At 47.8% G+C, this 12912-nt stretch overlaps 1 protein-coding gene across 18 annotated transcripts in view; it reads left to right on the top strand.

The window, feature by feature from the left end:
* tenm2a (teneurin transmembrane protein 2a) overlaps positions 1–12912 on the top strand; it is a 192106-nt gene that overhangs the window by 119775 nt on the left and 59419 nt on the right. For 11 of the 18 annotated variants that reach the window (XM_078102044.1, XM_078102046.1, XM_078102045.1 and 8 more), the window contains one exon: positions 12056–12262. The exons of the other annotated variants lie outside the window; for them this stretch is intronic. In XM_078102044.1, coding sequence (XP_077958170.1) covers positions 12056–12262 — 207 coding nt within the window. The remainder of the gene's footprint in view (positions 1–12055; positions 12263–12912) is intronic. 18 annotated transcript variants of the gene reach the window in all.

The following is a 12912-nucleotide window of genomic DNA, read 5'->3' on the forward strand; positions in this document are numbered from 1 at the left end:
CTTTCCTTTTTTATTTTATTCCTCCCACCCTGCCTCCTCTTCCTGCGCTCTTTCTCTTCCCGTCATAGTCGGGTGCAGCGCAGTCATTTGCTGCCGTAGTGTGTAGCTAGGAGCCCCCTCGCTGAGATAGATGCCTGCCTATGAAAGACATTTGTTTCCTTTACTGTCACTGTGCAATAATCAGCCACCCTAACGTAATCAACATATTGCCCTCGCGGTAAATACAGCTGAGCAAGAGGGTCCACGCACGTTTGTGTGGGCTCGCATGTGTGTCGACGCAAGGGTGGGAGGGGGTCGAGGGAAAAGTTTTGTGCGCATTGTGTTCCTGCAGTAGTGTGTGTGTTTGGGTTTTTCTTTTTACTGTTTGGCAGCGCGCGCAAACGCGGTTTCTCATGCATGTGTGTGCCATGTGACAGAGAGAGATGATTCCTGGTGAAAAAGCAGTTTGTTAGCAAATTAGAGTTAATTAGCCAACTTTTAGTTCCCAGTGCTGTAATTGGGCCCATTTCTCTCTGTTTCCTCCAGCTGGCGTCTCTCATGCACTGCGGAGAAAAGGGAGGGAGGGAGAGAGTGAAAAGGAGAGAGGAGGGAGACGGGGGGGGGGGCGGAGGGGGGGAGAGGAAGGGTGCATTACATGTCTTTAGGGGTGAGTGCTGGCGAACCCGCCCCCCCTGGGGGTAAGAAGCACCCGCGCTGGGGATTGAGACAGTGGGAAGTATTAACTGAGAGATAATGACGAAAGGAAGGGCTGATGGGAATGAAAATGCAAAAGAACGCGAGAGAGAGAGATGAGAGGCTGGGAGGAAGGGGGGGGGGGGTGAAGCAGCAGGGGTACGGGCGGGGGTTCGGGGGCGGGGGGGCAAAGTGACAGAAATGTTGAAGGATGAGAAGGGGAGGCGGGCAAAATCATAAGCTATTAGAAAAGGAGGGAGCGGGGGGCTTAGGGGGCGAGCACTGTCGGGAGGGAGGGTGCGGGGGGGAGGAGGAGGCGGGGGGGGCAGCTCGTCCAGAACTTTTTCATACAATCGTTTGGCTATTTCCCATGATTTCCTGTTCCCGTTCTGCACCGGCCCAGTAAACCCAGAAGCGCCACAAAGACGCAGCGTTTAAAGAGAACGACGCCGCGGGTCGTGGTTGAGGAATAACGTGATGGATAAAAAATGAGAAAAGAACAGCGAGAGTTGGCAGAATGGAGAGAGAGAGAGAGAGAGAGAGAGAGAGAGGGGGGGGGAAGCAAAAGATTTGAGTGATGAAAGAGAGGAACGAGGCTCTCTTGGTGCTGCGGAGGGATGATCAGCAGAGTCTAATGAAGGTGCGGATGCCCAAAGGAGTCCCGAGCTCTCTCGCAGACCACTGGGAATGGCAATTAATGCTCGGCGCACTGAAGGAAGACACACACACACACACAAACACCAACGCACTTTGGCAAACACACACTCAGGCAGACAATTCACATGAAAAAAACCTTACCAAAGCCCCATTGTCTGAATTCAAACAGTATATGGTGCATTCAGCCGTACTACACTTAGCATCAGATGATGTGTTGTAAATGGCTACCAGGCAACAGCGGCGTGCCCCGTTGTGCGTACCAGCACACTGCTCAGGTGATCGCCTCCATTGTGCACGCAGCCGCCCAGAACTCTCGGCAACGAGGCCCTCGTTCTTTCTTTCGGGATCCGCTGCACAAAGCGGCCGCGTTCCCTTCCGATGTGTCGATCCCGAGTTTAATACATAACCGAGCGCGTAACCGGTGCCACGGGCTCATATCATCTTATTCATGTAGTTTACACTCTAGCCGACGTACGCATCGACATCCGCAGAGACGCGATTTGGAGTCGGAGTGGGAACGCGAGGCCCAGGTGGACGGGTCCGCTGCACTGCCTGTTCCAGGCGGGCGCACACACGCGTGTGTGTGTGTATGTGTGCGCGCACTGTTGTACAACTAGTTTTAGAGCTGCTTCACTGAAGGAAGGCTCAGTTATGTAAAAGTATAAACCGCTAAGACTGGAGAGTGGGGAGAAATGAACAGGAGAAGAATGTGTGTGTGTGTGTGTGTGTGTTCTACTTTACTCGGGGATCTGTGCGGGAGTTTATGAGCGTGTGTGTGTGTGTGTGTGTGTGTGTGTGTGTGTGTGTGTGTGTGTGTGTGTGTGCGTGCGTTTGGTAAGCTTATGTTACGAGCCAAATGCGGCTGGTCTGGTCACTTCCGGGATAAAAGCCCCGTCTTCTATACCGCTGAGACCAAAGCCTAATGGCGCTCCAGCAGCAGAGCTGACACATGAGGTTGGAGAAAGGGACGGATGGATGACGTCAACGTCGTGCCTGCGATTTACTCTTCAGGAGGGGAGGGGGGGGCAAAGGGGCCTCCTGTGCCCCACCTCAAAGCCCTTTTAGCCAAGGAGAGAGATTGGCAGAAACAATTTCCTTTGTTAAATTTTGTCCTTCTAAATCCATTGAATTTATTGACCGTCGCATATTGCACCGAAAATGCTTCTTTCTCCTCTTCGTCATTCGTTCTGTGATTCCCTTTGAAACGTTTATTTTTCTCGTTCACTCATTAAAGAGCAGATGAACATTTCTTTTCCATTCCAGGATTGGGACCCAGAGTTCAATCTTTCAGCTGTAGAATTTCCCAGCTGTAAGAGGAAATTGATTCCAGTTATTTACTTTTACTGCAGTTTATTTATTTAAAAAAAAAGGATGGTATAAGCCATCTGTAAACCGTTAAAAGCTCACACGTGCGTCAATGTGCGTGTGAGCTTTTTAGCTTTTAGAGATGGCTTATAGCATTCTTTTTCTTTTTTTGCTGATGGTTCAATGCCAGACAGCAGAGGTGCTATCAGTGGTAGTTAAGGAGGAGGGGTCTTAGTTACCTCTAGGTTAATGATCCTCATTAATATGCGCTAATATACCCCAGGTCATGCAGTAATTAAAAATCTCATTTGACGCTCTCAGCTTAAACTGACTGACTTGGCGTCGTCCTACAAAAGATTAGCATTTATTATTTGTCTCCGAGGCCCGGCGCTGCGTAGCGAGGAGGTGCGACTAATAGCCCGGCGTCGGAACATTTGACGGGGCCGTCTGTCTCCTCCGGTGACGACTCGAGTCTGTCTTCTTTTTTCTTTTTCTTTTTTCCCTGCGTGCGCTCGGCGGGCTGCGGCTGTTTGTGAGCCGCCGAAACCGGTTTGCAGGTGGTTTCCTCGGAGAGTTGCATCACGTTTGCGAGAGAGTGTTTGTGCGAGGCGGCGCGCACAAACAAGCGCTCCAAAAGCACACACTTAGAAGTCCATCATCATGGGGACTTCCATATTCCTCCGAGTCAGCCGATTGTCGGCTGATGCAAGCTGCGCTAATTGTAAGTCTGCGTGACGAGCGTGTGATCTTGCAGAGGACAGGGAGGGATGGACGGATGGATCGTCTCATGCAACACATCGATGTGGGGCTTTTGTGCGCATCTGACCACAAACCACATCCGACAACCATTCTGCTGAAGCGCGCCAACGGAGGCCTCTGACTCAACCTGTCCCCAGTCACACACACACACACACACACACATATATGCACACACACACGTGTCCACTTAGCCTTCCATAACTGATGCAGCAGCTACTTCAAAGAGCCCAGAACTAACTGGTAATCTACCATTGCTCGCTTGAGATAGCTGGGCCCGATTCGTGTCGCATGCGTGAGAGTGCGGCGCCGCGCAGGTTAGCGCTGCACAGCCTGTTCTGTTTGAGCTCCCAATCTGCAAGTGATTAACATTTGAATTACTGAGGCTGCGGCTAATAACTAACGGCACGACGAGAAGCTCGAACAGCAGGATTTGTCTAAGATTTAAAAAAATGTTTTTAAAACGAAACATCAATTGACTTAGCCCACAATTAAACTCAAATAAATTGAGGGTCTATTATGATTCAATTGTATTAATGATCCGTAACTACAAAGGTTTGTAAAAGTATGTCAGTTTTACGTATAAAAGTTACAAGCAAGCTTAAAAAAGCGATGATCAAACTCTGCCCCACTTTTAGTGTTATGACGCAATCAGATGTTGTGTGACTTCCATTTAATATTTATATCCTGTTATATAATATTTATAGACTGTTTGTGAGACGTGCTCATGGTTACCGTGACTCACCCATTTCTTTGTGGACTATTTTTTTTCCTTTCAGCCCTCACCGTCTTGGTTTTTGGCAACCCGAGGTGACTTTAGAGGGTGGAACCACCGAATGCTGTATACAGGTTAACGCTGTAAGACATGTGTAGGCAACCAAAGGGGTTACAAATAGCTTTTCAAGAACTGAATAGATATTTTAAAGGGCTGAAGTTTTAAGACAAAAACATGGACAACTCGGACAATCCTCAACGTTCTCAGATTTATGGTCTGTGTCACTATAAATTGGACCATGATTGACTAAATGAACTTAATGCTGTATTGAAGACGACCTGAAAGTCTCCTGACCCACAGCACCGGGTGATAAACTCTTCTCTGCACACACAGTTTAGTCAGAAAGGCGAGATCTATCACAAATCTGCAACCCCAGTAGAATCAACCGTAATAACAGGAGGCTGTTGTGTTTATTCGAGCCGTTCCCCTCGCACACATGTTCACAAAAGCGCACAAGTTGTGACAGCACGGCTGCAGCTTTTAGCCGCTCACATCTCGAAGGCGCAGAGTGTGCGTCGCAACCCAAGGAGCAGAAGGCTCAAGAAATGTGGCCCTGCGTGGGTCGACTCCAGCCTGTTAACCTTGACAGAGAAGTAACACAACGTGGCGGTGTGCTGTATTTTTCTGCTCTCTATCCTTTTTCCTCAGCTGTTGCTATAAATAGAAGCTGCAGAACATCAAAGGCAGGATTCTCTCAGCAACAGGCTGCAGTACGCTCATTATCCACCGGCTCTGAACACACACTCTGTGTGTGTGTGTTCATGTGTGTGCATGCATATGTGTCCGCTAAAAAGACATACTGCTGACTCAGCAAGCTCACCGCCTCCCGCACAGACACACGTACTTAGTGTAACACAGTGACACATAACACATAGTGTAGTATCACAACCAAAAAGAAAAGAAAAGAGAAATCAAGAGTATTCACGAGATTACAATGCGACGCGCCATCCGCGACTGCACGAGGTCGCAAGCCGGCAGCTCCGTGCGCCCAACAAACCCGCTTCGCTCACAGAACTATCTCATCGCTCTACGGGGCCTCTTCCTTCCTATTTTCTTTCTTTCAAATATTTTTTCCTCTTTCTGCGGATTACTACGCGTCTCTTTTTGTTTTGCAGACGTCGACGGTTCTTTTCACGGAACTAGATTGTCATAGCAACTGCAGCAATTACCGGTCGGCTCATTTGGGGCCCTGCTACGTTGAATAGGTATCTGTGCACAGGCATAGGATGTTTATTCCTGTGTGCTGCACATGTTTCTTTGTGCCTCCTTTCTGAATTACATTTACATTGAATTCCAGACGCGTGCCGTCGTTTGAGATCCTGGATGATTGTGGGATGTGTAGCTCTAGTCTTTGTACCAGTCTTGTCTCCCAGAATCTCGTCAAATGAGTCCTTTCTTGAAATTGAAATGCAGATTGGTCGTCTTTGCGAGTGAAAATGAAGGCCTCCACCTTAAATCACGACTGTTGGCAGTAGCTGGAACTATCAGAGTGGAAACTTTGGGTGTCGTGAGTAGGTGTGAACGATCGATTTAAGCTTCAATGGCTCACACTCAAGCGCTAATTAGTCAGGTGTTTTCTGCCTTCTACGTTTTTTCATTTTTTTTTCAAGGTTCAATCCCTTTCTAATATGACAAGCAGGTGAAAACAGGAGAATGTGTTGGACCTCATCCTCGTCTAAGCCACGTCCACGGCACGTTACCCGCCATTTGCGTCTCGTGACGCTAAACTTTGTGCGAGTGAGTCAGCGGCGCAGCACATTAGAGGGAAAGCTCGCCCGGCATTAGCTGTTCTCGCACCGCAGCTTCTAAAGGCCTTTCTCCAGCGGAGGTATCAAAAGGCCCTCCGAAGCAGTTTGATTAGTTTCTTTACTAGGGGCCAAGACCCGAGCCTCATCTCCTATCCTCACAGAGGCCGTCCGTTTGCTCTTCAGCCAGAAGCTACGGGAAGCAGCTTCACTTGATTTTTGATTAGATTAATCAAGAGATTGTTTGTTGCTGTGCCCTCGCTGTCGTATCAATTGAATAACAGATTTTGTTAGTTTTTGCTGTAATTGGGTTTTTTTTTTTCAAGGTCCAGCATGTTATCTGTGGCAAAAAATGCTCTTGTTATCTTTATAATTTTATACCTCTCAAATGTTAGCATTTTGACAGTGATTTATATTTGTTTTTTCCTTCCAGGCCTTCCGAGCCTATTCAAAGGTAATGGAAGGCCGAGCGGATGGGTCTCCATCTCTCTGCTCCTGTGTGCTTCCACGCTCGTACCCATGCTTGGACATGTGAGCGTGCGGTTATGAGCCTGTGCGTGTGTGTGTGTGTGTGTGTGTATGTGTGTGTGCATGCATGCATTTATGTAGGAGGAGGTGGCTATTTTTTTTTTTATTGTTTTCAATGAGGGTCCGATGGGTAGAATCCATGACACGACCATCAATCCACAGCAGCAACATGGATGTAATTTATATGGTAATGTTGCCTCTGTGGTCGCCCCGAGTTACGCAGTGGACATCTCTGACGATGGACGGCACGGGTGTGCCACAGCATCCTAATGCTATGTATTGCACACACACACACACACAGACTAACTGTACTTCCAGGCAACAGTGAGGCATGTTTCAATTAGCAGATGCATGTATGAGGCGGGCCCAACGTGTCGCATAGACTTTCCGTGCGCCGCTCTCCCGTTTCTCCTCTTCAAAAAAATTTGAATAATAGAAAAAAGAAAGCAGCCACTTGAGGTAGGAGAGGAGCGGGGAGCGGCCTTCTGAACCGGGGAGGGATTACTCAGAGAAGATGTGTTCCAATTCACTTTTAAACGCAGCGCCCTCCAGCGTGCCACGGCACACTCAAAGGAGTCACAGCGTGTTATTCCCACACTACGCCGCCCACGTCATGTGAGGGCCAAAAGAAGGTCGTTAACAGGTGAATGACCCCTTGGAACACGTGTCACCTAAAAGGCCTCACGGTCATCGATGCACAGACCCAGTAAAGGTGGGGTTTAGTTAAGTCGTTGAAAGGATGGAACAAGGCGAAGGCGAAAGAGTTCTGCTATCATCTTTTCATTGCTGCATATATGTCTCTGTCTCTTTCTCTCATACATTTTGCAATGTATTAGGAGCAGTGGTGTGGTGCGGTGACATTTCTTCAACTATTAGGTGACAATAATAAAAAATTGAATTTGTAAGTGCCATCAATGGGGCCATTTCATGCATCGGAGCAAAACATTTAGTTGAACGCCACATATAACAGATCTGCAGCACGGGATGAGCCTTAGTTGTTATCCTTGAAGGAATGTACAAAACCAAAATAGAGACAGGCCGTCATCCAGAACAAAACAACGTGACACCGTGAGTGAGAGGCACCGCCTTCAGATGCAGGCTGTGTGTGTGTGTGTGTGTGTGTGTGTGTGTGTGTGTGTGTGTGTGTGTGTGTGTGTGTGTGTGTGTGTGTGTGTGTGTGTGTGTGTGTGTGTGTGGAGGGTCGGCCTGTTTTGGGGCCCCCCACAGATTTGGAATGATGGAATGATGCAGTCGTGATGAAAGAGAGGCCCGGAGCCCGAGGTCCAGCCAGAGAAGAACCCAGACACTCACATTACACATCAAAGAAAGAGAATGTGATACGGTCATCTCTTTGGGCTGCTAAGGCACCAGCCTCACTCATTAGAACACGTGCGTTGAAGCATCCTCTCATCTCCCTCTTTACTCACACGGCCCACCATTACAAAAAGGAGGGAGGAAGGTTGAGGTGACCAGGCATGGATAGACAACGACGTCCATTTGTTGCCTGCACACACACACACACACACACACACACGGGCAGCAACAGGTGTGCGTCTTGCCACGGACGGTTTGAATGTGAAATATTAGACAGAAATGAATGAGAGGAAAGAGGAGGCGAAGATTTGAAAAAAAAGGGGGAGAAGTAGGAAGGGAGACGGGATGGAGGAGACAGACTGCACTGTATAGATAAATAGAGAAAAGGGCCCATTGTGTCAGCAGCTGTCATCACTAAATAGTCCTCAGATCACTGTTAGACACACACACACGCACACACATTCAATACACGTGCATACTTACACACACGCACACGCTGACTGACAGCTCCCCCTCAGTCCAACATCTGTGCTGACAGCAGCCATGGTAATGAGTCTCCGCATGTGCCAGCATGGGTGTGCCGTTTCCCTTTTCCCCTCTCCTGCCCGCGCACCGCTCATCCAATCATTCCGTGCCCCCCACCCCCCCCCCCCCCCCCCCCGCCGTCACCCCGCGCCCCACCTTTCCCCATCTCCTCTTCGTTATTCCCACCTTAATTGAAGAGCCGCACAAGTGGCGACCAGATGACTGTAAAGTGGAGTGGTGGATTGCCGTGTTGTTTTTTGGGGTGTATTTTCTTTTCTTTTTTTACACGTGTTTACCAGGTGCGCCGTATTTCACGTGGAGGTGTGGAGGAGGAAGAGAGGAACGGAACGAAGGAGAGATGAAGCGATGATGAATGGCTCTCGTTAGAGGGGTAATTTGTCTCTCCTTGTCTGACTGGGCTCCAGCTGTCGCTCCATCCCTCGCTCCACTCCACTCCGCTCTCCTCGGCCCACCACTCCTCACCTCGGCCAGATGGGTGGACGGAGGTAGGGGGGAGGGAGGGATGGAAATAGAGACAAGGACGAGGAGGGGAAGGGGAGTAGTCCACGAACCGCCAAAAAGAGGAACCGCGTGCGTGAAGAATTGTTCCGGAGAGACAACAACGGACGATGCAGCGCTCATATGGAGCCGGGTCACTGGAGACGTACAGTAGCTCTACAGCGGGCAAAACACTCACACCCGCCTGTAGCCCACACAACCGACTTAAGACCACAGCGATCCTTCTGGCGCTGTGATCAAACCACCGGGGGACTCCGCTGATGCCAAATCTGATGTTTTTTTCACCGAAAACTACGATACGCTTACTTTTCACAGCAATCAACACTTGCGTGTGAACTATACATTCCGAGGAGTAAGAGTAGCACGCGGAGAGATGGATGGGAGGCAGGCGTGCAGATGGCTGGGGGAGGCGGGGCTAAAGGGGCACCGGCGAGGCGAATCGTCAAGAGAAACAACGCGCGCTCATCGCTAAGTCTTTGTTCTAATAACACAAAGCAATTTCCACTGACCTTTGTGGAAATGTAGCGGGCAGAAATGACTGAGTTAAGGATGCCCCACAGCATAATTGCTAAGGAGATTAAAGTCCCCTTAATTGCTTTTGGCAAACTAATGCACTTTTCCCTCCGTTTTTTGTAATTAAAGTAATTTAAAATATTAATAACTGCGCTGGCATGCGCGTCACCTTAAAGCGCAAACACAGGTGGTTGCATGCAAAATAGAAAAAGCGGAACCGCAATAAACCAACTTTAAAGGTGTGAGCGCACACACACACATTTTGTACTGCCCATGTCAACAATGGCCTCTTGAAATGTAAATATCTAGATCCATACTCGACATCAATTGATGTGAGTGATCGATTCATTTGAATCAATAGCGTCCATGGCATATTCCCTTCTTTTATTTTTTTTGCTGCCCCGTCCCCTCTTATTGGCTCCTCCACTTTTAATTAGCCTCCTCTATTGCTTTCTTCCCCGTTTTCTTTCTTTATTGCCAATAACTTTTGTCAGCTCATAGATTCTGGCCCGTCGTGTTTCCTCCATCCTTCCGCTCCCGACTATTAATTTCTCCCTGTTTCGCAACCCATTCCCCTGGTTATCTCCGTGACCTCCACGTCTCTCCATCCTCTCCTCCTCTCTCCATTTCCCGCCTGTCTGCCACAGTGTTTGCTTTGCTATTGTTTATCCATTTTTCTCTGTTTGCACTGATGAGATTGACTGGACACAGGCAGACACACACACACACACACACACATACACACACACCTCAATAAAAGACAGGGCTGGCATTTCTCTGGGGTGTAGTTAACGTGGCGCTGCGGATCGATCCAAGCTCTGGTTTCCGTGACGCAAAGCGAGAAGCCGGAGCAGATCACTCTGCCTTCAGCTTCTATCAAATGTATCTTTGTAAAGCCGCGATGGCACCTGGACTCAGAACGTTTGCTTCCCTTGATTAACGCGCTTCATTTTGGAACAGCTTAGATGGCCGAGCTACAACGGCTACGTCCAACCACACTGTTTCTGTGCGAAATTGACAAAGAAATTACCCGAAACCCTTTCTATCATGACCGTTACTAATTTTTATATCCATCAGTATTCTGTGACGTGAAGGTGAACGCTGTCAAATTACAATCACACCACATCTGTATTTTGCAAAACTGTCAGTAAGAGAAGGAGAAGAAGGGGAAAAAGAGATTGTATGATGATGAATCTTCAGCCATCTCGCGTCTTTTCTTTCTTTATCGTCTCCCTCTGTTCCCGCCTGTTTTTGTTCTGCGGAAAAAGAGGAGTTTGATGAAAGAAAGAAAAAACCTCTTCTTAACCCTGTGAAGTTTTCATCGGCGAATGAAAGAACGGAAGAGGTTTTGTAAACTAGAGATGAGCTTTTTCTGAATTAACTCTGCAAGGTGAGGTTAAAGGCACTAACAAGAAAAAAAAAATATTTGTAAAGCTGGGCTGACACCCGAGGCGTTAATTTTCAATATGGGAGAAGGAGAAAATAAGTGATTATCCTTGTGTCAAAGCGTTTTCGGTCGACTATCTAATTAGAAGTTGTAATAACCCGAGTCCTTCGGTGAATTGGCTGGACTCGGTGGCCTCATTCTTGCCATATTGTTGATTGATTGAGCTGCAAATATGGCAGACATAATTATTCTATATTTTGAGCCGTCTCTAAATAGAATTTATTAGATTTGTCTTTGTCCTTGATTCCAAACCTTTGGAGAGTAGAGTGAATTCTCTCCATCCTTGTTTCCTCTCTCTGGTGGATGGGACAGCCTGATTGTGTCCACGTGTCCCATGGCTCCCACTATTTAAAGACTTAACTTTCTTTCGTCTCCCCCTGCGTAGAGGACAGTCGTACCATGGAGTACGCCCCCCCCCCCCCCCCCCCATGCAAACCTTAATCCTACCGTTCCTTTAATATGACCCGTTCAAATATGGAAGACACACTCAATATACCCGTTAAAGTGTTAGCGGCTAATGTTAGCGAGGAAGGGTATTGATGTTATCGCAAAGGTGTCATTATGTGCCATATATGTCATTATTATATGCCTGTCTTTAGAAGTAATTATATTCATAAGTATTCACAATGTGTGTCCTAATTTGTTAATTGTGGTTCCATAAGATGCTGTTCAGCAAACGTTGCAAACGCTTCCATTAATGTGTTTATCCGATGCAGGACAATATCGCATTGCTAGTAATAGTAATAGTTGGTCCTTGAAGGCTGTATGGATGAAACAAAGCGACAAAAGTGAAATGCTCGTTTGTTTGAAATTGAAATTAGGCTCTAGTGAGCAAAACCTCCTGAGCTCAAGTGTCACTTCCTAATTTATCGAGGAGATGGTATCCAGGCTGCTTTACATTGCTGTGACCACGGGGCTGTTTCCGAGGAGCGAGTCCACCGCTGAGGGTGAACGTGTCGAGCACAACAATTACTGCTGCTAAATGATTTCATATTTGATCTGACAAAATTAGATCAATACAAATAGATTTTTTTTTTCCCATTTCAAATCAGTTTTGCTTTCATTGAACTTCTGCGGGATCGACTTTGTGTTGAGTATCCAAGAAGCCCGGAAACTAAAGACGAAGCCGACTTTGCTTTAGAGGCAAAACACGGTTCCAACCGACCCGGTAGACCTGCCTCAGGAACCGGTCCCCGTATCACGGTCAGTCATTGCCATCTGTTTTGTCTAACGCGCTCCTCCCCCACCTCCCATCCCTCCCTCCCTACCTCCCCCTCTTTCTGTCCCTCCATCCTCCAGGTCGCCCACTCCCTCCGACCTCTTCCTCCTCCCTGCTCCCTCCGTCCCTCCCGTCCTCCTCGTCCGCCCCCCACCACCCCTCCCCTGGCCCGTCCCCACCAATCAGGGAATGCCAGGTGCCCCTGCTGGAGAAAAACTCCGCCCACTCTCACCTGGAGCCCCACCCGGATGACTCGTACTTGCTCCGGGCCCAGACCTCCTCCTCGGGTAAGAGAGCTCACCATTCACCCCCCGAACATTTGATTCTCACGTTCATTTGATTCCTGCATCAGATCGCCATCCATCACCCAGCTGGCTGCATTACATCACTGTGTGTCCGTTTCCTGATCTGATTTAGTCATTGCTCAATCCTTTATTCCAATGTCACATCTTGTTCTTTTGGCCATTTGGTTTCTGCCTTTTTTCTTTGTCTTTTTTTTCTTCCAAACTCTGCATTCGTTTGCAAGGCTGCAAATCAAACCAAGGGGACTTAAACGGTTATTTACATTGTGAGGCTTCATAAAATATGCAGTTTGATACTTTGAAGTTAGATATTGATTGTAACCATAGTTATAGTGGAAATAACATTTTATTAAAAGGTCGTGAGCGCATTTAAAATCTATTTACATATTTTTAATCGTTACCCCGGCTGTGTTGACGACGATCAAGAAGCAACAAACAAAAAATAATCTCTGTTCCCAAACTGGAACATGTACAACAGCCAATAATATCTCAATGGATTACAGATTCAGAACAGACATAACCCTCACACCTTTGTTAAGGGCTGCCAGAAAAAAAAACAATGATGCAAGTGAAAGCAACACCTGCACTCTGCCGCGCACATATCAGTTGCCAGTGTGAAGTGTGTGTTTGTTCTC

The sequence above is a fragment of the Gasterosteus aculeatus genome, chromosome 4, assembly GCF_964276395.1.
Source record: "Gasterosteus aculeatus chromosome 4, fGasAcu3.hap1.1, whole genome shotgun sequence".
Taxonomy (NCBI): domain Eukaryota; kingdom Metazoa; phylum Chordata; class Actinopteri; order Perciformes; family Gasterosteidae; genus Gasterosteus; species Gasterosteus aculeatus.